Source organism: Loxodonta africana, chromosome 25 (assembly GCF_030014295.1).
Source record: "Loxodonta africana isolate mLoxAfr1 chromosome 25, mLoxAfr1.hap2, whole genome shotgun sequence".
Taxonomy (NCBI): domain Eukaryota; kingdom Metazoa; phylum Chordata; class Mammalia; order Proboscidea; family Elephantidae; genus Loxodonta; species Loxodonta africana.
This window is the reverse complement of record NC_087366.1, coordinates 46,089,086-46,115,021: the sequence shown is the minus strand read 5'-3', so window position 1 is coordinate 46,115,021 and position 25,936 is coordinate 46,089,086. Positions and strand designations below refer to the sequence as shown.

The 25,936-nt window shown below is 37.4% G+C and overlaps 1 protein-coding gene across 1 annotated transcript in view; it reads left to right on the top strand.

Annotated features, from left to right (window-relative positions):
* ADSS2 (adenylosuccinate synthase 2) overlaps positions 1 to 25,936 on the top strand; it is a 41,052-nt gene that overhangs the window by 5,921 nt on the left and 9,195 nt on the right. Inside the window, exons 2-11 of the mRNA XM_064276770.1 lie at positions 5,094 to 5,196; positions 6,402 to 6,470; positions 8,040 to 8,090; positions 14,197 to 14,263; positions 14,525 to 14,632; positions 15,633 to 15,714; positions 18,068 to 18,194; positions 19,423 to 19,577; positions 20,736 to 20,860; positions 22,077 to 22,174. Coding sequence (XP_064132840.1) covers positions 5,094 to 5,196; positions 6,402 to 6,470; positions 8,040 to 8,090; positions 14,197 to 14,263; positions 14,525 to 14,632; positions 15,633 to 15,714; positions 18,068 to 18,194; positions 19,423 to 19,577; positions 20,736 to 20,860; positions 22,077 to 22,174 — 985 coding nt within the window. The remainder of the gene's footprint in view (positions 1 to 5,093; positions 5,197 to 6,401; positions 6,471 to 8,039; positions 8,091 to 14,196; positions 14,264 to 14,524; positions 14,633 to 15,632; positions 15,715 to 18,067; positions 18,195 to 19,422; positions 19,578 to 20,735; positions 20,861 to 22,076; positions 22,175 to 25,936) is intronic.

The following is a 25,936-nucleotide window of genomic DNA, read 5'->3' as shown; positions in this document are numbered from 1 at the left end:
TTAACCTGCTGTACTTTGGAATCGTGCTAGTTGCAGTTACATGAATATTTTTATAGAAACAGTCATCCTTGTTTATGATTCCATTATTGCTGTGGACTGGTAAGTGCTCTAGTTTTGGTGAATAGTGAAATATTTCATCTGGAAAGGGAGACACAGATGTTAACAGCCTTTATCAAGAAAACAGCGTAGGTAATGAACATTGACTCAAAAGATTGTTGGATACCTAGGAAGTCTGAAGGCTCTGGGACAAGAAATAGCAGCCTGTTTTAGTTGCTGGGGTAGTTCAGGGGCATGGGGTCTGAAACGTGGCTGCTCTCTGCTGTAATCCATAGTGGTGACTCTGACTTCTCGATTGGTGTGCACTTCAAGCTCTATGATCACAGTACAGTGTTCATATTTTCCGATTAGAAAGGGCAAAGGGAAGACACACAGACTCATAGAGGAGTCCTAACTAGTGGCTGAGAAATGCCTCTGGGGTATGAGCGTGAAATTGTCAGCCCTTGATGCTTGGGCCTCTGGTTCTGCTGGGGAAGAGATGCCGTTGTTTCAAGTGTATACCACTATCCCAAACACACTGGGGGCGGAGAGGAGGGCAGTGATTTGGGAAGGGGAAGACCCAATAGCACACTAAGTTAAGCATCAGGAATAATTGTTACAGACCAATGAATGCCATTTCTTGCCTTCCAAATTAGTTGTTCTTTTGTTGTTGTGTGTGTGTGTGTGTGTGGTTTTTTTTTCATGAGCTTTACCTGGACCGTTGGAGCTTCTTAATCAGAAACACACACCAACATTTCCTGATCCAAACTTTATTCTAGAGTTGGGCTTCGCAGGCTCTGGTTCTGAGGAGCCGTGGAATGAAAATTCAAAACACTTGTCTTCTAACCACCTTGAAATTAAAATTAAAATCCAATTCACTCGTTGCTGTTGATGCATAGCGACCCTATGGGACAAAGTGGAACTGCTCCACAGGGTTTCCAAGGAGTGCCTGGTGTATTCAAACTGCCGACCTTTTGCCTAGCAGCCAAACTTAACCACTATGCCACCAGGGTTTCCAAAAGGCAAATTAGGAAGAACAAATGTAGCAGTTAATCATTTTTATGTTCATTTACCACTGGTACATGATGTGAACTCAGAGAGCAAGATATATCCATATTACGTTGCAGTGAGTTTGTTTTGTGAATCATTTGGATTCTTTGCAAGCAATAGAGAAAGACCCTATCTTAGGCAGAGTGGAAACATGTTTGAAGGAAGAGCAGGACTGCCAGGCCTCAGGGTGGCCTGAAATCAAGGCAGCTTCTGGGATCTCTGAGCAGCTGGAACTGGCAGCTTTTCTCTTTGGAATGCTCCATAAGATAGCAGCACCTCTCACTCCTGTCTTTCTCTCTACTCAAAATCAAATTCCCGAGAGAAGGAATCTGATTGGCTCAGGCTGGATCAAGTGTCCTTCTCTGGATCAGTCAGGATGGCCAAAGGAATGCTTACTGTGATTTGCAAAGTAAGGGAGAAGAGGGACCAAACATACAAAACCTGTCGCTGTCCTGGAATTCATTTCATATAGGAAAATGAAGAATGGAGAAACATTAGTTCTGGGTTGTGCTTATTTGTAAATTGTTTTCCAGCAGTCTAATACATTGTAGACTTCTGATGCTTTTCGGGAAACCCTGGTGGGTAGTAGTTAAGAGCTACAGCTGCTAACCAAAAGGTCGGCAGTTGAATCCACCAGCCGCTCCTTGGAAACCATATGGGGCAGTTCTACTCTGTCTACTCAGTTCTACTCATAGCATATGGGTCGCTGTGAGTCAGAATCAACTTGACGGCAATGGGTTTGGGTTTTTTTTTAATGCTTTTCTGGAAGAAAATACTAGGATTTAAATAGGAGTTTTTGTTTGGCTCATCTTTTGCTGTATTTCAAATTAAAAATGGTTTTAAAAAAAAGCAATGAATAAGATACCTGAGAATCATTAAAAAATATTTTCCATGTTGGCATAATAGGTTGGAAAGACAACATTGTTCTTCCATAGCTTTTTTATTCCATAACAATTACTAATTAAGCACATTCTGTTTATGTAGTAATATAGAACATACAACTATGATAATTAGAAGTGTGCATTAAAGACTACATGAGTGACGAGGATCATACTTGTTATGGGGATTTAGCAAAGCAGCAAGAGGTTGTTATACACAGCTATTAATAATGCATATATGATACTGTTTGTTTTTTTCTAGTTTTTAAACATGTTTGGTTTGGGGAAAATTTGGATTGAGAAGGGAATTGTATGCCTCTGTTAAAAGTAGAACAAAATATATATGGATATCTCCCATCATTTATATAACACATTTGACCTCTGCCCTGTTAGCAAGAAGAACCATTAAACATGATTAAACAAATATATCCTTGCTGCTGCTCATCCTGGGACACACTACATAGAGTTGCCCTTGTACGAAGCAGTTCTTTCACCAATGTGGAAACCTGCACTTTACACATTAGAAGAGTATCTTCCTCTGTAACTCGCTGGGGACTGTGAGAGTTCAGGTGGTGGCCTGCAATGATGCTCTTCGTAGTTGAAACCCCTTTGTTTTGCTATCTGTTTATATATGTGGCCTCTGCGTGTACCAGGATAAGCTGTGTTTAAGGACAATTGCCCAAGCTCCTAAGGTGAATTTTGCACAGTCTACATAATTATAAATATTTTAGGTCACAATCCAAATAGACACTTCAGAACTGAAGCTTCAACTGTCACATTTGATGAAATAGGACAGTATACCAAACCTTATTTCATGTACAGATTATTTCATCATGAAATCCTTTATGCATGGCAGCTCGTTTTACCTCAGGACTCTTCCAAGCAGCATGTTTCGAGATTAGAAGGTACCGTACTTCAAACTCCCTCTAGGGCATGAGTGACTAGATGTACCGGTAAGCACGTACATTTTCCTCCCCTATGTTGTTAATGGTGGCGTAGTGGTTAAGTGCTACGGCTACTAACCAAGAGGTCGGCAGTTCGAATCTGCCAGGTGCTCTTTGGAGACTATCGGGCAGTTCTACTCAGTCCTGTAGGGGTGCTACAAGTCGGAATCGACTCGATGGCAGTGGGTATGTTGTTAATGGAAACCCTGGTGGCATTGCAGTTAAGTGCTACGGCTGCTAACCAAAGGGTCGGCAGTTCGAATCCGCCAGGTGCTCCTATAGGGTCACTATGAGTCGGGATAGACTCGACAGCACTGGGTTTGGTTTTTTTTTTATGTTAATAGGATAGTCCAGGCCATTATGGTTATCTTTTAACAACATTTCCATGCTCAGTCAAACAATTTAAGTAAAACCATTAACGACTCTTAATAAGACATTCGTTATTAAAAAATGTTGGTTAGTGTTTAAGTGAGCAAGCTTTGCACTAAGGAGTGATTTCAAGACTTTTGCAGCTGAACTTTTCCACCTAGAAACTTGGAAAAACTCACTAAGGAATTAAACCACTTAATTCTTGAAGTCACCAATCACAACCACCTGCCTTAAAAAAGAAATCAATCATCATCTCTTTGTCATGGTTGTTGCTGTCATTAATTCCTGAATGTCTGGAGGTAGTTTCCCTAATCACAGAAGTTTGGGATAAAAAAGTTAATATTGTCATGAGAGTTAAAGAAATAAGGCTTACAATGAAGGAGACAAAAACTATAAAAAGCAAGTAGGAATTGTCTTTAGTAGTATCTGTGAGTTATTTTAAAGAAGACTAATAAGTTAAAGTTAGTTATGTTCTTTTGGTATATAATGTTCTAGGATTCTATCAGAGTTGGCGGTAAATTTGTACAAGTGTAAGATAATAAAGTATGTACAAGAAAGATTATTGGAATGTTGTTTGTAATCGTAAAAAATTGGACACAGCCTAAATGCTTCTCATTATGAGGCCAATTTAATAAATGCTTGAACACCCATACGCAAAGGAATACAATGCAGCTGTTAAAAGAATGAAGATTATAGAATAAGTGATAAGATTTGTTAATTGAAAAAAGCATGCCACCAAAGTATTTATAGTCTGCTACCGTTTATATATATGGAATAAAATAACGTAATAAATATGTTTGTATATGCATAAATTACCTCTTAATCCTCAGTATCCTTGTACCTTTTATGATTTCACTTCTCATATTGAGCTCTTTTTTTGACTGTTCAGGTGCTAACTTTTATAAAGTGAAGTTTCATCATGAGTTTATAGTATAACTCTGAGCTTTAGAGGGTCCTTGTCCTCGGAATCGACTCAAGGGCACTGGGTTTGTCCTAAGTGTATTACCTTAGCCAGAGATGGGCGGGCTCCAGGGACCTGACAATAACCAAACTCACAAGATTGATTTATAAACTGATAAATGAGAGATGCGAGATAACCAATACTGGGGTGGAAGAGTACTTGGATTTCTTGGGTGAGCCCATGTAAGAGTACAAACTTTAGGTCACGGAGTTGCTTGCCGCTCTTAGGACAATGGGAAGTATATGAATGTGTACATTGGGTTAGGGTAATTGTATATACTGCTGTTCTCGATCTTAGAGATATTTTTGTATAGATAACTGTTATAAATAATTAACTAGGTTGCTACTAAGCCAAAAAAAACTCATTGCCTTCGAATCGATTCTGACTCATAGCGACCCTATAGGACAGAGTAGAACTGTCCCATAGAGTTTCCAGGGAGCGCCTGGTGGATTTGAACTGCTGACCTTTTTGGTTAGCAGCTGTAGCTCTTAACCACTATGCCGCTGGGGTTTCTACCTGCCCTACATAATACTAGAAAACAGAGTAACAAACTGGCTTTTTTTCCTCCCTCTTTTGTCTCTGAAGAAGGGATACGTTTTCGTATCTTCCTGAAACCTGAATTCTCCAATTTCCAGAGTACTTCCTGGATTATCACTCAAGCGTGCTAGATTGAGGTTGGAGGGAGGACAGCCAAACTATGCTGAAGCCTCTAAAGAAGCAGCATACGTGACAAATACTTGGGTTTCTTAAGTGATATGACATTTCAGCAGAAAATAAATTATTAATGCACTTTGGAAGGAGATGTACTCTCTGTCATTTATGTCATGCTCAATTTTCCCGTTTCTTATGTTTCAGGGAGGAAATAATGCTGGCCATACAGTTGTCGTAGATTCTGTGGAATATGATTTTCATCTTTTACCAAGTGGAATAATTAACCCCAATGTTACTGCGTTCATTGGTAAGTACCTAGTGTTACCTGGACTGTCTGAGGGTTTTGTTTCCCCTCAGTTGATAATGATGTTCATGTTTCATTATCAAAACTGATTTCGTTTCTTGCCAAATGGTTTATTGATCCTCTATAAAGTATGGCCACGGTGCCTTCTGAAATATACCTAACTTTGGCTCTTTAACTCTTTTAGACCTTTTAGTGGTAATGCTTTTGGAGTAATTACTTTGTATTTGTCTGTAATCGTTGGCAACCTTAATTCTATTAAGAAGTATTAGGTCATCAAATCAGGTTTTCAACCACCTTTGACTGTGACTCACAGTAAAAAATAGGGTAGGTCTGTGTTTCACAGATTGATTCTGAACCCTTACTACAGGTGAAACAATCTGACATTTTCTCGTTTTTTAATTTTTAAAACATGCTAATTGATTTTATGGCCACTAATAGGATATGATTCTCCAGTTTGAAAGACACTGACCTAGAGCCTCCTGTGATCTGGCTTGATTTGCTGAAAGCCACATAACTGGTTTCTTTGAAAAAGTACTTGTTTCAAAGATATTTGAAATTGTGTTAAGTATAATTTTAGTTTTATAATCCATGTATAATTACATATTCATAGTATACCACTACTTAAAACTTATAATCATTTCCGTGTTGTCTCCCTAATAAATCAGAATGTCCCATTATTCCAAGTATCTCCTCTACTATTATAGATAAAGGGCTATTATTAATATTTATATCATAAGGAGCACTGGTGGTGTAATGGAAACCCTGGTGGCATAGTGGTTAAGTGCTATTGGCTGCCGACCAAAAGGTTGGCCGTTTAAATCCGCCAGGCGCTCCTTGGAAACCCTGGCGTTCCTTGGAAACCCTGTGGGGCAGTTCTACTCTATTCTGTAGGTTTGCTATGAGTCAGGATTGACTTGACGGCAATGGGTAATGGGTGGTATAATGGTGAAGTGCTAGACTGCTAACTGAAAAGTTGGTAGTTAGAACCTACCTAGCTGCTCTGCAGGAGAAAGACCTAGTGATCTGCTGGTGTAAAGATTACAGCTTAGAAAACCCTGTGGGGCAGTTCTACGCTATCACACGGGGTTGCTGTGAGTCAAAATTGATTCAATGGCACCCATCAACAAATAGATGTCTGTATTATAATATCATTATGTATGTTTATATTTGTAAATGTCTATGATTTAGATTTATTTGTTTTTCTTTAGGAAATGGTGTGGTAATTCATTTGCCTGGATTGTTTGAGGAGGCAGAAAAAAACGTTCAAAAAGGAAAAGGTATGAAAGGATAAGTCTGTTTTCTTGTAACCAGTAATTTTTTGTAGAGTTTTATCAGGAGCTCACGCCAGGCAAATTTACCGTTTTTGTCTTAGTAATACTTTAAAGTTGCCTATTGTTGTAGGACAAACATTTTAAATGTTGGTTATTAAATTTTATTCATTTTAATCAGTGTATTAAACAGAAGACAAATATGAGTCCTAATTTTTAACATGATAACCTGCAAACTTTTGTTTGATTTGCCATACCCAGGATTGCTGCAAGCATCATCATAAGGTAGCTCTAAGTTGGTGGCAAAACTCTTAAGAAATTAGTAAATTCATTTTGTCACCTGTGCTCAAGTTAGTATCCTTCTCCTTCCCAAATGGAGGACTGGCTTAGGGCAGCCAAGGGAGACCATTGGAGCCCATTTTGCGTGCTGTCAGCCCTGTTGTCAGAGGATCTGGAGCTCTCACTTGGTTTTACAACTCAGGTGAGAGGAGGGTCGTTCAGGCTCTTGCCTCCAAATAAAGGACATGCTCCTCGTATGCAGTATCTCCTTTTAGAAAATGGCCTTGGATTCCTACCTTGCCTAATCTCTTTTGGAGTTCTGGAACCATCTTTATATTCAACTTAGCAACTCCACTAGACTGTGAGGGGGGGTTAGAATATAAATAATATACAGTTGAAGAAAAATGTTAGTACACTTTCCGTTCAGCTTCACTCTAATATTACTATTGTTAAAATTTATCATTCAGGTTTAGTATTAGCAATCTATCCCCTCAAGTGTTCCTAAAAACGAATTCCAAATTTACAAAACCCTGTCTTGCTTCCATCTCCCTTGTCCTCCCTAGGCTGTGTGTCCTAGGCCCTCTTCACATTTGTCAGTTTGGGGCTCCCATACTAAACGCTGCTCTCTGTCATCACTTTTAAGAATTTTGCCCTGTCCACTTGTCCTTCTGTCCTTTCTTTGAATTCATGTATCTATTCATTCAGCAATCATTTTTTTTGAACACTTCACTGGGTGATAGGCCCCATGCTATGAAAACTCATCCGTTCTGCCCTAAGGCATTGACAGTTATAGGGAGAGGCAAATTAATAAATAATTACAGTTTGGTGTGATACATGGAATAATAGACTACTTTGGAGGAATTAGTGAGGAAGTTTTCCTTCTTTTGTTTGCTCACACTTTTTATAATTGCCTTTTAAGAAAGGATGCCATTCTCAAAATTAACTCCTTTCTATCGAACTTCTGCCTCTCCTTCTCTCCCGCCCCCAGCAATAGGAAGCATTTTTCTACCGTTTACTTTTTACATTTCTAGAAGTATTTTATGTGGGTGTTGCTGGTTTGCAGCTTGGAGCTTTTTAGAGCAAAACATTTTTAAAAAGATAAGAGTTTTTATGAGACTGTGAATGATGGTTGAGAAAATTCTTAATAAATATAATGTTTCCTCTGCTGAAGAAAAAACCCTAAAGGGGTTTCTTCAGTGAAAAACACTTTTAGACATTGTGTTGGTAAAGAAATTTAGGTTATGAAATTATTGTACAAAACGTTCAGTTAAATGTATCTTTTCTCCCTCTTCCTTCTAGGTCTAGAAGGCTGGGAAAAAAGGCTTATCATATCCGACAGAGCTCATATTGGTAAGGGGCTGGGGCATGTTGCATTTATTTACAGCCATCTTTTTTTTGTCAGAAGTTTATCTCATGAAAGTATTTAATAACTAATTTTGTCTTTTAATTTTAGTTAATACCGAGTAGGATGGATTATAGCAATTAGGATCCAAATACATGTATATAATACCCTATTGATTTTTTTCATTGTTTCTGTTGTTTTGACAAGGGCTAGGAGTGGTTAAGTGCTCAGCTGCATACCCAAGGTTGGCGGTTCAAACGTACCAGCAGCTCTGCAGGAGAAAAGACCTGGCAGTCTGCTTATGGGAAGATTTCAGCCTAGGAAACTCTATGGGTAGTTCTGCTCTGTCCTGTAGGATTGCTTGAGTCAAAATTGATTCAACCAGCACACAACAGGCTCTTGCCTATTTCTGAAGAAAGGGTTAGCTAAGCAAATTAATAATATAAGCAGTATTTTATGAGACATAAGCTTATTTAAAAATAAGCCATATGAAAATACAAACAGCATTTATTTCATATAATAATATGCATGTAAAAGTAGGTATGCTATCTGAGGAATCTCAAGAATGTAATAAAATTGCTTTTTAAATGATTTAGACTTTATTCAGACTGGCTTCTCCAATGGAGCAAACTAGATTCTAGAAGAAATTCCAACCACCACCAGTAAATTTGAGCTTTTCTTCCTGAGCTGATAGAACTGAGTAGCAGTGACATGATGAAGAGAATACAATTATGAAAGAAATCAGAACTATAAGCCATGTTGGAAACTTCTATGTGGTTGATCCAGACCCTTAAATTATATTGAAATATGTTTGTCTCCTGAGGCAACAGCTGCTCTGGTTCTGGCGCTGACCTCCATTTAAAAGGCGGCTTCATCAGGGTTCTTATAGTATTACCCAGCCAAGGGCAGAAATCAAGTAACAATCACAAACTTGAACCCTGTGCATAATAGAAACCGAGTAAAATAGTCTTCAAAAACAACTCTTATTTAATCTAAACTGTACTGGATTAAGATCATAAGTTTTGTGTGAAAATGGCTCCATCCTCACTGGATTGCTTGCCAAGTGCTGTTTCATCTATAAAATCTGAAAAGGGCAATTTCTGATTATCACTGCAGAACATTATTATATTAATAGATATTATCCTGTGTGTTGTCTGTAAGTAGATTAGTTAGCCTTTGTACTGAAGACTTACAGCTGTTTGTTAGAGTAACTAGATAAAACATGTGGGATACTTGCATATTTTACATGAAACTTAAGTAAGCTTATGGGTAGTTTGTATCTCACCTGATTGTATTTAAACTATAAAAAGATAAATCATTGGTAATAATTGTAATTATACTGAAGGGTTTCTGTGGAGACCTTATGGTACTTGGTATGTTGTTGTTAAGTGCCATTGCAACTGTTCCAACTCACAGCAACCCTATAGGACAGAGTAGAACTGCCCGGTAGGGTTTCCAAGGAGCGACGGGTAGATTTGAACTGCTGATCTTTTGACTAGCAGCCGAGCTCTTAACCATTATGCCACCAGAGCTTTGGTACTTGGTATAGTTCTTTTTTTTTTTTTTTTAGCAAAATTACCATCTATTTTCAGAGTAATTAATAGCAGAAAAGAAACAAAGAAGCTTTATAATCCCAAATAATAACATGCAATTTATTAAGGATAAAAGGGTTTTGTTTTATTTCTTCTGGTGAAGGAGGTTGTAAATCTCTGTTGCTTTTGTTTCCCATTTTAAGCATCTGATTTTTAAAAAGCCATTCTCTCAGCCTGACACCTAAATAGCTTAAAATATTTTTTTGGTTACTAGCTTATCCTAGAACTTTGGTATATTGGTACTACAGTGCTGTAATATAGGAAGCAATATAGTGTTATTAATGTTTAATTATTCTTACTGATAGTCCCTAGATAGATCATGAAAAATAGTATAAGTACTTTTGGTAGTATTTTTGTCCACCACTATGCAGTACTCATTAATCTTGTACATATTTTACTCTGTTACCGTGAGCCTTCTTTAACTTCTTTCCCTCTCATGGTTTTTAGGTATCGTCTTGTGGTATTCTTTGTCCCTATCTTGTGGAAAAAGTAAGGCTCTGAATTGTTAGATGAGGAAAGCTACCACTTATCTGCAGAACTTTCTAATGGTCTTCTGCCTGCTATGTGAAATTTGATATTTCAATCAGAGTTTCACAATTTAGGATTGCAAAATAAGGATAATACCTAGTTCCTACCCTTTGAGTAACATGATCTCACTGTAAAATATCAGGTGGTTAGTTTGACTATGTGTTGACATAAACATACGCTGATGATATCAGTCTTTTGGAGAAAGTATAGTGACCTATGACATAATGATATAACTGGGTTCCAGGCTAGGTTCCCTACCCTTCTTCATTACAAACACTTTGAGTCTGTCACTTGACAGCTTGCATCTTTGGGTATAACACAGTGGTGAAGCAAGTTACTTAACAATTTTAGACTACCGACAACAAAGAAGTCATGCAAAGGGGTCATAGGACCAGCTGAATAACAGGAAAGTAATACTGTCTAAACCATAACAATTGTGAACTAATTTTATTATATTGTTAAAGAGTTTTCCTTTTCTATAAATGCATGTCCTTAAAGAAAAGTAATACTTCTGATAGAAGAGAACTTAGTCCAGAGAGGATAAGCTCAGACTAAAATTTAGATGTTAGTAGTGATATGTGTAGTAATATGTATTCTTTAAAATGTTTTATTACTGAAAAGTCACTGCATTATATTTAATACAGTCAATTCTAGGCGTTAGTTTGCTCCGCGAGTAAAAGGAGCAGGAGGGGACTCACACAAGGTTGTGTCCATAAGGGAAAGAAGTTTATCTGTGTTGTTCATATATACACTCAGCACCTAAGTGCCCTACACCACTTGGTCAAGATGTAGTGCTCTTTTTATCCTAAGGGATATTGGTCTGCTGTTTTCTTTAGTTGTAGTACCTTGTCTTGAAGTGTTTTTCTATTTTATGAAAGGCTTGGTACTATTTCTTCCTTAAATGTTTGATAGAATCTTTATAAGAATGTTTTTTAGTTATGAATTAATTTCTTTAATAGGTATAGGTGTATTTAGGTTTTCCCTTTTTTTTAATAGTTTTTCTTTTTCCAAGTCTGTTTTTATCTTGTGTGCTTTGAAGTTCTCTTAGATGTGTGCTTATTTAAAATTATTATGTTTTGGTGAATTAGTCCTTTTATCACTATGAAATGTCCCTCTTTATATTCATGGTAATATTCCTTATCCTGATGTCTACTTTGTTATTAATATAGCTACTAGAGCTTTTCTTAGTATTTGCATGGTGTATCATTTTCCATCCTCTAATCAGCTCTAACCTGTGGTTTTATATAGTGCATTTTCCTGTAGACAGAATAGTTGGGTCTTGCTTTTTTATCTGGTCTGACAATTTGCCATTTAATTGAAGTGTTTAGACTATTTAGTGTGGTTATTATCATTATGGTTGGGTTTATATCTGCTCTTTGTTTTCTGTTTTTTTCCATCTAATCTTTTTTTTCCCCCTTCTTTTAGATTAAGTAATTTTTATGTCATCTTATTGGCTTATTAGCTATACCTCTTGCTTTATTTATGTTAGTAGTTGCTCTAGGGTTTATGATATGTATCTTTAACTTATCATGGCCTACCTTCAAATAATGTAACATTTTGTCTATATATAACACAGGGTTCTTACAACAAAATGCTTCCATTTCCCTTGTCCTGTCCTTTGTGCTATTGCTGTACATTCCACTGCTACGTTATGTTATACACCCCACCATGCATTGTTAGTATTTTTGCTTCAAACAGTTAATTGTCTTTGCAAGAAATTTAAAAATAAGAAAGTAGCTAACCAATTCTTTACATTATAATGCTTAAGCAACTATGGAAAGACCTATGTATAACATTATCCTTGGTTCCTGTCACACAGGATCTCTAACTAAATTTTTAATACAAGAGTTGCTTATTGAGGGAAAGAGGCCTGAGAAATGGTTGAGAAGATTTAAAATATTTTAAACCTTTGAAATCTAGGTTTGGAGTAGTAGCCACTGCTTTTACTTCTGTTGCCATAGATTAGGTTTCTCTGTTTTGAACTTTATATTAAATCATACATTATATACTCTTCTGTACCTGGCTTCCACCCAACATTATATCTATGAGCTGTTACATGAAGCTGTGAAAATTATTATTTTTCATTGTTGTATACTAGTCCATCGTGCGAATATATCATTATTCATTTATCTGTTATACTGTTGATAGAAATTTGAGTTATTTCCAGTATTGAACTATTACGAATAATATTGCTGTGAACATTCTGGTAGATGTTTTTTGGTGCATAATATGCCAGTGCTGTTTTAAGGATGTTACTGCTACCTAGTTCTGTGACACTGAGACAGATAATTGATTCATGGAATCGTGTTAAGTCACCCAAGAAAAATTTAGCTTCTGTAATGTAACCAACTAATGCAAGATGTGTAAAATTCCAGTATTAAAATCACTAGGGAAGCTTGTTGATCAGACAAAGCTATGGTTATTAAACTTGCCTTGACAAAAAATTTTAGTAGTATCTCAGAAGGGGGGAATTAGAGAAGAGTACATGTAAGGTTTTAGGGACTTGAGTTAATCAGGGGGTGGTTTTAGGCTGAGTTTTATTGAACCTTTCTAATTTCACCATCTATAATTATGAGTCAGAATCGACTCGACGGCACTGGGTTGGGTATAATTAAAGTATTAGTCTTCTAACACTTAAAAATAGATCTTGCTAAGATTTTTACAGATGTTACCACTAATTGCAAGAACTTTGTATCCGTCATCTTATTTATCATTTACACATTTCAACTTATTTGGAAACAATAACATCGTTAACGAAAAGAAGGCATGGTTAAATATACAAAAAACTATTGAGTCGTACACTTCAAATGACTGAATTTTGGTATATAAATTATATCCCAATGAAGCTGTTAAAAAAAAAAAAAAAAAAAGCCGTGGTTGGACACCAAATTTTCTAGGTATACCTGTTCCATAACCAACCAGTTGCCATTGAGTTGATTTCAACTCATGGCGACCACTTGTGTTGCAGAGTATAGACTATTTATTCAGTAGTAAATATCTGAGAACTTGTAATTGCTGTAGGAAATAAGCTAGTGAATTAAATTGACATGGTCCTAGTACTCCTGGAGTCTTGGTAGGAGTGAATAAATGAATGAGAGTGTGTGTGTGTACTAAGGAAGAGGCATATTCCAGGCAGAAGGAACAGCGCCTGCCTTGTAGCCAAGGAATCAAAAGAAAGCCACTATGACTAGAGGAAGAGAGCATGGGGAGTATGATGTAAGATGAAAGGGCAGACTATCCAAGGAGGCCATATTAAGATAGCTTTTTCCTTTTCTTTTGAGCAATGGACAGTCATTTAATTTTAAGGGCAGGGTAGTGGTGACATCATATTTGTGATTTGGAAAAATGGCTGGCTACACTAAAGAGTTTGGATTAAAGGGGCCTATGCGTGTAAAGGGAAACCCTGGTGGTGTAGTGGTTAAGTGCTACCACTGCTAACCAACAGGTCGGCAGTTCAAATCTACCAGGTGCTCCTTGGAAACTCTATGGGGGCAGTTCTGCTCTGTCCTATAGGGTCGCTATGAGTTGGAATTGACTCGATGGCAGTGCGTTTCTTTTTTTTTTGATGAGTGTAAAGAGGCTACAGTTTCAGTGAGAGATAACGGTAGCTTTGGACTAGTGAAGAAGTATCAAAATGAATAGTAGATTTTCGGAATCCAGAATTTGAAGAAAAGTGGATATCTTTGTAAACCGAGCTTTATAGAGTTTTAGGGCTAAAAAAAAAAAAAAGGTGTTCTTAATGACTCTTCTTTAAAATAGTATAGGCATATTTTCATATTAGTATATAGTACTCGTTAAAATCTTCACCTTGTCTGAATAACTACTCCTCACTTCCGTGAATGTCATTTTTAAAAATTTATCCATTTCATCTATCATAATGAAATGAGACTGAAAGGTTTTATAACTTCAGTTCAGTAATTGAAAAGACAGTATGTTTTGCTTTCCTGTGTTACTTTGTTTCAACAACAAACTTTGATTTTTTTTCTCTCCCCAGTATTTGATTTTCATCAAGCAGCTGATGGTATCCAGGAACAACAAAGACAAGAACAAGCAGGAAAAAAGTAAGTTTGTGTTTTTTTGTATGTTTAAGCGTACCCAGACCCTCATGTTAAAATTCTAGGCCTTACATTTAGAGAAAGAAATACTAGAATTTCCTTTTTAGGCTTCAGAGAAAATAGGATTATAAAGAGAAAAAAAAAAAAAAAACAGGAAGTAGCATGAACAGAAACTAGTCATATGTAACTTAATTCTTTGTGATGATCTAACTGTGAGAACTGCTTCTTTCTTGTCTGACTTAAAGCTTGTTTTGATTTGTTTTCAAGTTTGGGTACCACAAAAAAGGGCATTGGCCCAGTGTATTCTTCCAAAGCTGCTCGGAGTGGACTTAGGATGTGTGATCTTGTCTCTGACTTCGATGGCTTCTCTGAGAGGTAACTAACTTGTGTTTCAAAACGGAAAAACGGAATGGATTTTCAGAATTTCAAACAAACCAGTGTGTAGTTGGGAAAATCAGCATTCTAGTTAAATAATGGTGGTTGACTTTTTTCTTTAATTTGGGTTATTAAAGTTATTAATATTACATCTAATTGGTCCTTAATTTCAGATTCATTTCATGAAAAATCACATGATAGTGATATAATAGCAGCTAGCAGCACCCCAAGAAGACAAAGCTGGAATTATATTTAAGGATTAGAGTTTGGATGGTTTACTGAGAAACAGGGATGTTGTCGGGGGGTGTAGCACAGTAGTTTGGTGGGGTCACCATGTCCTAGGATCTTGATTGTTAGATTTTTGAGTCCAGAGACTCCGTTACATCCTCCCACCCAGAAATAATTAGCTTCCGGTACTGGTGAATTATCCTGTGCTAAGCTCACCTTGGAAAATAGGAATGCCACATTAACATTGATTCTCTGTGGAAAAATCTCCATGGGAAGCCTGATAATCATCAGAAAGCCATACAGTGATTCCACGATGGGAAGTCAGTTGGTTGCCTTTAATAACAAGTGGTGTCAAAGCTCGAACGATGACCTCATGTGTCCATCTTCAGCCACCTGTTTGCCTGCATTGGCAGGACACCACCACGGAAAAATACTAGAGACGAGGTGATAATGTCAGCCCCTACCTCTTTTACAGATTTCAGTCACTACCCCCCACATGCATATACTCACATATCGCCTTAAATATAGTTACATATTGTTGGTATTTCCAAACTTAAGTGAAAACATTTGGGGTGTATCGTTTATTCAGGTGGCGCGTCTCATTCACTAAGTTTGGATTCTTTCTGATTGCATTTCTCAGAAAGTGACTTCAATTCGAGGATTAACTTGCTATTAAGACCATTGATCATCTACAGAAGTTGTTTGAATCCAATGATATTTTTCAGTCACAATTTTAAGCCAAATTAATGCCTTGATTTTCTGTCTTTCTCAGGTTTAAAGTTCTGGCTAATCAGTACAAATCTATATACCCAACTTTAGAAATAGACATTGAAGGTGAATTACAAAAACTCAAGGTAATGCTTTCTGACATTTTTCAAGTCCTTTTTATCACTTGTTTTCCAAGTCGGCATCTAGAGCTCTCATTCCTTCAGGCTTTGTGTTAGGAACTGAAAGTACAAGAGTGAAAAACACATGGTACCTGCCTTTATGGAAATTACATTGTGGCTGAGGAGACGCACATTAAATAGTTACAATAGTATGATAAAGTGTTGCAACATGTTAAGTACTGTAGGTAAGAACTGGTAAAGGGGATTATTTTCCCTTTTTAAAATCTAAAAGCAGGTAGGCCTGAAAGGACATGTCCTATCTGAGTAACTTCACAAAATGTGGCTTAAACAAAGTACTGGGTGGGGAGCAGGACTAGTTCCTAAAGATAAAAATTAGAGAAGTAGAGACCAGATCATAGGCCTCATATGTAATGCCTGGGAGTTTAGCTTTTATGCTGGAGATAATGAAAAGCCATTGGATAATTCTGAGCAGAAAGAAGACTAGATTTGTATAAAAATGTGGAGGATATGTCAGCAAAGGGACAAGTAAGAGAGAACTTTAACCAGTCTGTTTAGGAATAGTGCCCCATAGGGTCAATCTCTTTCTCACTGTTTTCTTCAGAGACAAATATTAATGGGCCAAAAATTAGGTACACAGTTGGCAACTACTAAGTGTCAGTAGCACCTGAATTAGTTAGTAGTCAAGTCAAGTAGTCAAGCCATTCTCCCCACCCTTGCGTTTCCTTACAATCTTTGGTGAATTTCAAGCTGTTTCCTGCTTATCTAATTATTACTCCTTCTCTTCTGTAAATATCAACAGCCAATTCCAGAACTGAATAGGAGTGTACAAACCTCATATGCAGGGGTTGGATTACCCAATAAGTAAGGTAAGCACGGGCTTACTTGTGCTTACTTACTAATCTATAGTGACAAATTTCACATGGGTTTCGCAATTAGTAAGTAAGCAGAAGTAAGCCCTTGCTTACTTTGCTTACTGGGTAATCCATTCCTGTCAGAGATTGTAAATTTGAAAAGAGGCTTTGATTCTGTAGGAAGGTGCTGTGGTATGGGGAGAGAGACAGTTACTAGCCACACCTAGAAGCAAAATCTTTGATGTGAAAAAATGTGAAATTGTTCACTATAGATGCTCTGGTAAGCAAGGTAAACAGTATGCTTACCTTGAATAATCCATCCCTGCTTATATGCCATTCCAGAATGGTTCCAGACCTCAGGTCTATCCACTCACCAAATTCCTAATAAATGACCTCCAAAGGACATTCTAAATGTTCGGTATTTGGACTTCGGTGCGTTAATTATTGCTTAAAATAAACTCCCCCTCCCTCTAATTCTGTCATGCAGCAATTACTTTAAATTATTACCAGCAACTTGGTAATATTTCTGTGCTAAAGAATGGGTATGACTTTTCATTTCTGTTCCATAAATATTCCATGTGAATGTGAAGTAGATGAATAATGAACAGATGGGTAAGAAGATTCTTACAGGGGATAATACGTTGAGCCACTACTTAAGGAACAGGGACCATGATGCATGGTAGTCATTTCAGGCATAAAAAAGGGAATAAGTAAGAGATTGGAGTCAACAGGGAACCATACATTCATCGATGGGTATAACATACTTAGGTTCATGAGTTAATCCTGGGATTTCCCTATTTACACAAGTTGAAACTAGATTTTTGTTGGAGTTATACTGTAGGCATTGGGAGAAGCTCTTGTTTATATTACATCTTTAAATTATAAAATCAGATGGTATTACTAATGCTTTAAATATTTTTGAGAAATTTTTTAATGCAAATGTTTAAAACAGTATTTGATATCTACTAATAATACCACTGAGATATTTTACTATAATGGAATACAGTGGGAAAAGATTATTAGCAATCAACTATTGAGTATTTGCACGCTCGACAGTGTAGCTTGTGGCTCTCACTACATTTTGAGAATCATTTCGATGCAAGTTTCAAAGTTCATAGCCATGTGGATTATAAATGCAACTTTTAAAATACCCCACAAAATTTTAAGTGGAATATAATATAAATAATCACTTTTTATTTGCCTGAAATCTGGTTTCTGAAGTTTAAGTACTTGGTTACCAAGCATCTGCAATGAGGTTAATATAGAACCTTTGGATTTCATTGTGTCTCTTTTTCTTAACCTAATGTCTATTTCCTGGTCCTGGAGAATCAGCCCTAGAGACCAAAGCTAATCTAACTGTTACAGTAGGGCTAGCACCATCACCAACCCCATTCTGCTTTGCATTTCTCAGTGTTCACTGTCATAAATCAGGTTAATTTATACTTGTATTGATTATATTGTAAATTTATTGGTACACATTGAAATTGGGTTTTTATCTTTGTGTATAGGGTTATATGGAAAGAATTAGACCAATGGTGAGAGATGGCGTTTATTTCCTATATGAGGCCCTACATGGACCACCAAAGAAAATCTTGGTAGAAGGCGCAAATGCAGCACTGCTTGATATTGATTTTGGTAAGGGAGATGATTTCTGGGGAGCTTGTCTGAAACCTAAAGTACTAGAGATATAAACAACTAGTGTTAGCTTTTAGCTTGTATATTCAGGAATAATGGAAGTTTGTTATCTTATGTCAGTCTGTTTTTAAAGGAATATTGAGGAAAACATACATGTATTAAGTTTTGTAGTTCGTTAGAATAATTTTAAAGTATTATTTAGGTTTAGTGGGTTTGGGGTTCTGCAAATTGTGATTTTCATCGTTTAGTTCCTGGTTCAGTTCTAGACTTTACCCCCCGGGAACTGTAAGATGAATCCTGTGGAAGGATGACACTTTAATTCAACCTTTTTATTTTGATCTCAGGAACTAATATACATTGATATTAAACATTCATGTTCTAAGATCTGTGAAAGTCTGTTTACCTTAATTAACTCCCTGGGTATGAGAGCCTTTCTGGATAGATTCAGAGCGTTTCTTTATCTTTAGAGGGTTAGTGCTTCTTCAAACTGCTACCCCGTTCATTTCTTGACCATTCTGTGTAAATTAAACATGAGCTGTCAAGACAAGTGTGATTGACATTTCATTGGCTTTTGACCCCAGGAAACCAATTAAAATAAGTATATTTAGTAGATATATATTTTTGATAACAATAATGGAAAATAATCGAAGTGTCTAATTAGTAGAGTGAATAGTTAAGTGTGAAGGGGATCTTTCAGGGGAGAGTACGCCATTCTTAACTTACTCATGTAATTTCTGTGATTATTCCCTGGATAGGAATCAAAGGCTGGAGAAGTGTTAAAATATCACAAGGTCCTCAGGATACTGCCCTCACTCCAGGGGACTGCTGCACCTTAAATATTCAAATCAGAAATTAAATGAATTTGTTATAAATTAAAATCTATAGATTATAATTCTCTGTAAAGGAATAACACCAGGGTGTCAACATTAAATTATTTTTTAGTCCATTGGTTGAGAACCTGCCATTCAGAGTGAAATCAGCAGTTGTGCAAATACTCTAGGAGCTGCTTCAGTATAAGCACTTCAGTTGTAGCTATAGCATCTGGCTTTTTATCTTATTACAGAAAAAAATGAATTAAACACGGAGGCTTTGAGAAGGTGGTTACAGTTATGCTCAAGTCTGTCAAATACCTAGAATATGCTGAAATGCAGAATTTTAATAGTAATTCTATTTAAAAATAATGTATGTTCTTGTGTATTTATATTTTAATGTTTGTTTCTATTTTTAGGGACTTATCCTTTTGTAACCTCTTCAAATTGTACCGTTGGAGGTGTTTGTACTGGTTTGGGTATGCCCCCTCAGAATGTGGGAGAAGTATATGGAGTTGTGAAAGCTTATACAACTAGAGTTGGTATTGGTGCCTTTCCTACAGAGCAAAAGAATGTAAGCTTATTTCTTATTAACTGTAGTTCAAAACGTAGTAAAATCAATATTCCTTTTTTTTTTTTAATGAATTCTTTTGTACCTTGTAATCTTCATTTGTAAGTTTGATCAGATCAACTTTTTTTTTTTTTTAATAATATAATGATACCAGATTATAAGAGGCAATAAGAATAACAATAAGAAAGGTGCAAGTTAGGAGATAGGTTAAATCACAGATAGGAAAATTACATTATAGGGAGTGACTGTAGCTTATTGGATCTTTGAAAATTATTTTCAACCTTAATTCTGTTCAGAAGGGTATTGTAATATTGAAAAACCAAAACCAAACCTGTTGCTGTTGAGTCATTTCCAGCTCCTGGTGACCCCACGTGTTACAGAATAGAACTGAGCTCCGAAAGGTTTTCTTGGCTGCAATCTCTATTGAAGCAGGTCCCGAGGCCTTCCTTCCATGGTGCCAATGGGTGGATTCAGACTGCCAACCTTTCAGTTAGTAGGCGAGTGCAAACAGTTTGTACCACCCATTAACAACTAGCTGTTAGATGTGAATTTGCCTAATGGTTTTCAGTCAGGAAAAACCAGGGTTGTTGTTGGAACAATTTGTTTAATTTGTCTATTTTAATAAATACTTCGTAACTACTTTTTAATATGTAACATTTGGTTGGTCTTTAATATGTCAATCCAAATCCTAGGAAATTACATACATAACATGGTATAATTTTTTGGTAAAAAATAAAGCCCAAAATGGATCTATTCCAATAATGCCTTCCTCACATTAAACCTATTGTCTCTGTGGAATTCTGTCTTCAACTTGCATTTCAGTCATTTGGTTATTTTCTGATCTTTATCTCAAAGAAGCTTTGTTGTTGTACGCGGTCAAGTCTATTCTGGCTTGTAGTGGCCCTATAGGACAGAATAGAACTGCCCCATAGGGTTTCCTAGGCTGTAATCTTTATGGGAGCAGAGTGCCAGGCCTTTTTTCCCTGCAGAGCAGCTAGTGGGTTCAAACTGCTGTCCTTTTGGTTAGCAGCTTAGTGCCCAACCATTGGACCACCAGGGCACCTTAAAGAGGCCTTAGACTTTTTTTCTCATCTTTAGTATAATTCTACTAGCTGTATAGCACTGGTATTTTAATCCTAAGTTCTCTTGTCTGTTCCCTAGGAAACTGGAGAACTATTACAAACAAGGGGTAGAGAGTTTGGTGTGACAACTGGAAGGAAGAGACGATGTGGCTGGTTGGACCTTGTTTCACTCAAATATGTTCACATGATTAATGGATTTACTGCGTGAGTATTCTGCAGAAACATTTATTTCAGGAAATAATAGGACAATTCATGACCACAGTTTTAATTTTGTGGGGTGAAAACTTGAGACAGTACCTACCTGAAAAATATCACTCTTTGGCTTTTGAGCTGAAATTGTAGTTTGAGGTAGAAGTGGACCAGGATATAGAGGGGAGGGTACATAAGGAGAGGGACCCAAATTATTCTCTTAGACATCCAAGGTTGGGAAGAGAATCAGGGCAGACAGTGTACATAGTGATTTTGAGCACAGGCTTGGTGTCTAACTCCCTGAATTCAAAGCTCAGGTCCGTGCATTATGGCTGTGTTAACTTGGAGCAAGTTAATCTTTCTCTTCTCAGTTCTGTCGTCTTTAAAATCAAGCTAACAGCATTATCCACTACATAGAGGTTTTGATAATTAAGCAAGAAATGTAGTGGAAGCATGTAACACTACCTGGCACATTGAAAGTGCTCAGTAAAAGTTAGCTGTTATTAACATAAAGACATAAATATATCCCTATCTGTACTAATTAGGCTTACTAACTTTTTGCAAGTAATGAAACTAAAGGATAAAAAAGTCATGGACAAGAATCTCAAACCTAGTATTTTATCTAATTTCTACAGATTTTCCCTTAAAACCCTGTTTTCCAGTCAGTTAATTGGGAGATTTTGAAGTATCATGAAGAGGTCCTTGATGTGGTTTCCTCACTCCCCTTTGACAATTTCTGCCCAGAGGGTGGAAATGTTGGTAATCAGAGTGAAGAAAGGAGGGGTGATTGGCATGTTTGTAAATGTACATAGATCTAGTGAACTCTGGTGATGATCCATGTTGAACAGTGAGTGTTGCTGTGTTTCATGGCCATAGAATGACTGCATCCTTAACTCCAGGTAGCCCTCCTGCAAGTATGTGTTGTTGATCAGTCATAAGAAAGCTAAGCAAGAGTGTGTGGATTAATCAGTGTAACTCTGTTACAGTTACTAGAAAAGTAACTCAATGGTGGGTCAGTTGAGTCTTTTTTAATATTATGAAGAACACACATCAGTGTATTGTCCACTAGTGTTTTATGTGTGGCATGCTTTAAAATATAATCCTAATCTGTTTTTAGAATTGCTTTGGAACTTTTAGCTTTATGTGGATTTTCCTCTAATCCCTCATTGTATTAGATGTTAAGGCCTTAATGAGTTTTCTGTTTTAATGCTGCTCTTTCTTCCAAAATTAGGTTGGCACTTACCAAATTGGATATTTTGGATGTGTTTACAGAAATCAAAGTTGGAGTTGCTTACAAGTTAGATGGTGAAATCATACCTCATTTCCCAGGTATTCTTTCTTTGGCTGTGTATGTAGAATACTATAAAGTGAATATATTAGAGCAATTTCATAATACTCTTCTTTGTAATTTATGGCATATAGCCAAAGACTCTATAAACCCTTGTGAATAGTGCAAGTATGTTGACTTATTCTAAGCATTTGTTTCATAGCTGCTGTGCATTGGTGCTGGGTCACAGCAAGCCTGTGCTCAAAATTCAAAATAGGAAAGAAAAAACATGGCACTTCTGAGCCTTGCTGTGCCGCCTTTATGTTCACCCTGAATCTCATCTTCTTTATATTGGCACTTGTGTGTAGGCATTCTTTCCTTCCTTTGGAGAAGTGGGGTAGGAGAAAAGAGCCCTGCTGGTAGCGGTAAGCAGGCTTTCAATACGTTAACCAACCCTCCTTTCCTTCAAGGCACACGCATTATTTTCTCTGACATTTGTCTTGTGTCTAAAGCGGATGGATATAGGGTGACTTCCTACTTGAGGCAGTGTGTGTTTTCAGACCTGGGTATGGATGTATGATTTCTTCAGCTACTCAAATTTCCATAAATATTGCGAGCTTCCAGAATGAGGACTGTTCATTTCTCTTATCACCCTATACTAAAACCAAACCACACCCATTGCCTTTGAGTCAATTCTGACTCATAGCAACCCTATAGGACAGAGTAGAACTACCCCAATAGGGTTTCCAAGGAGTGGCCAGTGGATTTGATCTGCTGACCTTTTGGTTAGCAGCCAGGCTTTTAACCACTATGCTGTACTGGGAATATCACACATGAAGGGAAATTGACTAGTTTAATAAAACTTGGTAGGCTGGTAGGTTTTGTGACTGGCTATGAGGACTAGTCCTTGGGAAATTGAAAAAGGATAGCTACAAATTCAAAAGTATACATATATTATTTTTCCTTTTCCAAAAAAAAAAGGTATCTATTGACATGGTAGAGTACTATTCACTTGAAAAGCTTGTTTCAATATTTTGTTTCCTGATAGTTAATCCTACTTCCAAATCTATTTCAAGAGTTAGTAAACCCAAGGACCAATAAGAATCATCTAATCAAATATAACTGTTAACATACAGCAAGATTTACCGTAGAGAACATTACAGTGGGTTACCTTAATTAAAACACTACAAAGCAGAAATTTTTTGTTTCTTTTTAAATCTGAGTTAGCTATTTTAGGTCAGGTTCCCCTTGAAAAGACTCTTAAGAGGGAAATTTGCATCCAGGAAGTTTATTGGGGAATATTCTCAGCAACATCACTTGAAAGGTAGGAGGAGTAGTTGTAATGAAGTATAGCTGATCCCTTGGGGAGCTGCAGACCTACGATGACCCTATAAAATTACCCTAAATTAAGGCGAGTGGTCAGGACTTTGTATCTCTCATCAGCCTGTCATTGAATGAAGGCTATTCCTGGATGAAGTAGCTCCCTTTGGCCAAGGGCAGTTTCTGGGGAGGGACTGAGCTATGAGTCAACAGCGTGCAGTACTCCCTGCATGTATGCAGCTGGGAAGTGAGTGCCTCTGCTTAAAGGGGGCAATCTGGGCACTGCACCACAGTGTTTTGTACAGTTCCGTCCCGTACTGTTTGGACTTACTTAAATACTGTAAAATAAGTTGCCCCCGATCTGAAGAGTTCCTGCAGAATTCCAGTTAGTCTCTTTCCTAGGGGGAAATTATAAGAGGATGGTTAGTGGTATAAATTACAGCCCCTGCTACAGTTATTAAAGTGGGAATATAGAAACAAGAGTACCATTAAACTTTAAGCTAAGACTCCACCTTGTTGTGTTGGGTTTTATGTGCCACAACCAGCAGGAAAAGAAAGAGCTCACCACCCTGGCCAGGGTAATTAAGGCTGATCGACATGAAGAGGTAGGGCTGTTGTTGACTAGTGTGGGTGGGAAAGAGTAAGACTGGCAACTGGATAGTACACTGAGTACTTTCTGGGGACCTGATATCTTAGACACTGATTTCCGTGTATAAAAACTGGTTCACGTCCAGAAATCAGGCAAGTGGTCACTACTGTTAATTGGGTCAACTGTCCTCAGCCCCCTAATAACCCATCCTTGATTTATTTTGCTTTATAGATTAATATCCTTGTTGGCTGCCTTTCGTGGGAGGAAGATGTGGCAGTGGGCTTTTGTAAAGATTTACAGCCTTGGAAACCCTATGGGGCAGTTCTGCTCTGTCCTTTAGGGTTACTATGAGTCGGAATGGACTCAACAGCAGTGAGTTTGTTTTGGTTTTTGGATTTGGCTGCCCACGGAGTCCTTGCAGCTCAGTGGTTAAGCATTCGGCTGCTAACCAAAAGGTGAGCGGTTCAAACCCACCAGCTGCTCCGTGGGAGAAAGATGTGGCAGTCTACTCCTGTAAAGATTATATCCTTGGAAACCCTATGGGGCAGTTCTGTACTGTCTTATAAGGGTTGCAATGAGTCAGAATAGACTTGATGGCAATGGGTTGTTTTTTTTTTGGGGGGGTGACTGTCATGCTACAAACCATCTCCTTATCTCTCTGATAATCGAATCGGGTCCTCTTGGCTACTACTCTGACTTTGCCACTCATAATGATAATTCACCTTGCGTCTGAAAGTTAAGGTTGCCACCTGGCATTTATTATTTGGTAATCCTATTGTACCCATTGCTATCAGGTATCTCAGTCCTATAACAACATTTCATCAGCCCTGGAGTTTAGAGGATAACATCAGTGAGCTTTTCAGCAATATCAATGCCCTTCTCACAGTATAGTTCTTGTCATTTTGGTAAAGAGTTCCTTCTGGATGCCCCCATATTAATTTGTCAGCTAGCAAGTTTTCTGGCCATAAGTAGTTTCTTCTTCTTCTTTTGGAAGTATTAGACTTTCTTATATTGTCCCACAAGTCCTTGAAATTCTGTTCATTTTATTTCATTGTTTCTCTTTGTTCTTCAAACTGATTTTCTTCTCCCCATCTTGAATATATACCTAAACCCATCTGGCGAGTTTTTCATTTCAGTATTGTGCTTTTCAGTTTTAGAATTTCCAATTAGTTTTTTCTTCTGTTTCTCTACAGAGATCCCCTGTATGTTCACTCATGACAAAATTTTCTTTTAATTCTTTCAGGATATTTATATTAGCTGCTTTAAAGTCATTATTTGTTAAGTTCAACATCTGGACCATCGCCAGTCTGGTTTCTGTTGACTATGCTATTCCTTAACCGTGGATCACATTTCCTGTTTCTGTGTCTAATGACTTTATATTAAATATTGGACATTGTAAATAATATGTTCTAGAGACATGGATTCTGCTGTTTTCCTCTGAAGAATGTTAGTTTTTATTTTAGGGGACAGTTGAATTGCTGGCTAATCATCTTGAACAATAGAGCTTGGTTTTATGTTTTGTTGATATTAACGTAGTTCTGTGGAAAGCCTGCCCAAGGCGTTTCCCATACCCTTCTCCTTTCTAACCTAGTGTAAGTCAGTCTCTAAATTCTGTCTCCCCTGTGGATCTTGTTAGACCTTAGTTTTAGACTTTGTTATGAAGACGTGTGTGTACGGTAGGGGGAGTGTGTGGAGTAAGTCCTACTCTAGGGTGTGATTTTTACTCCTTAGGAACAGGTGTTCTGTTGTCTTGGCTGGGTGCCAGGGGAGTTAACAAGGTGTTAAGGAGGTCTCTCTAATCTAGCAGCACTGGAGCTCCAGTGTACCCTGTCCCTTCCCTTCCACCAGCACTACTTGACCTCTAGAATCTTTGTTCCATTCTCAACCATGTGGCAGTTGCTGTCTGGTAACCTGC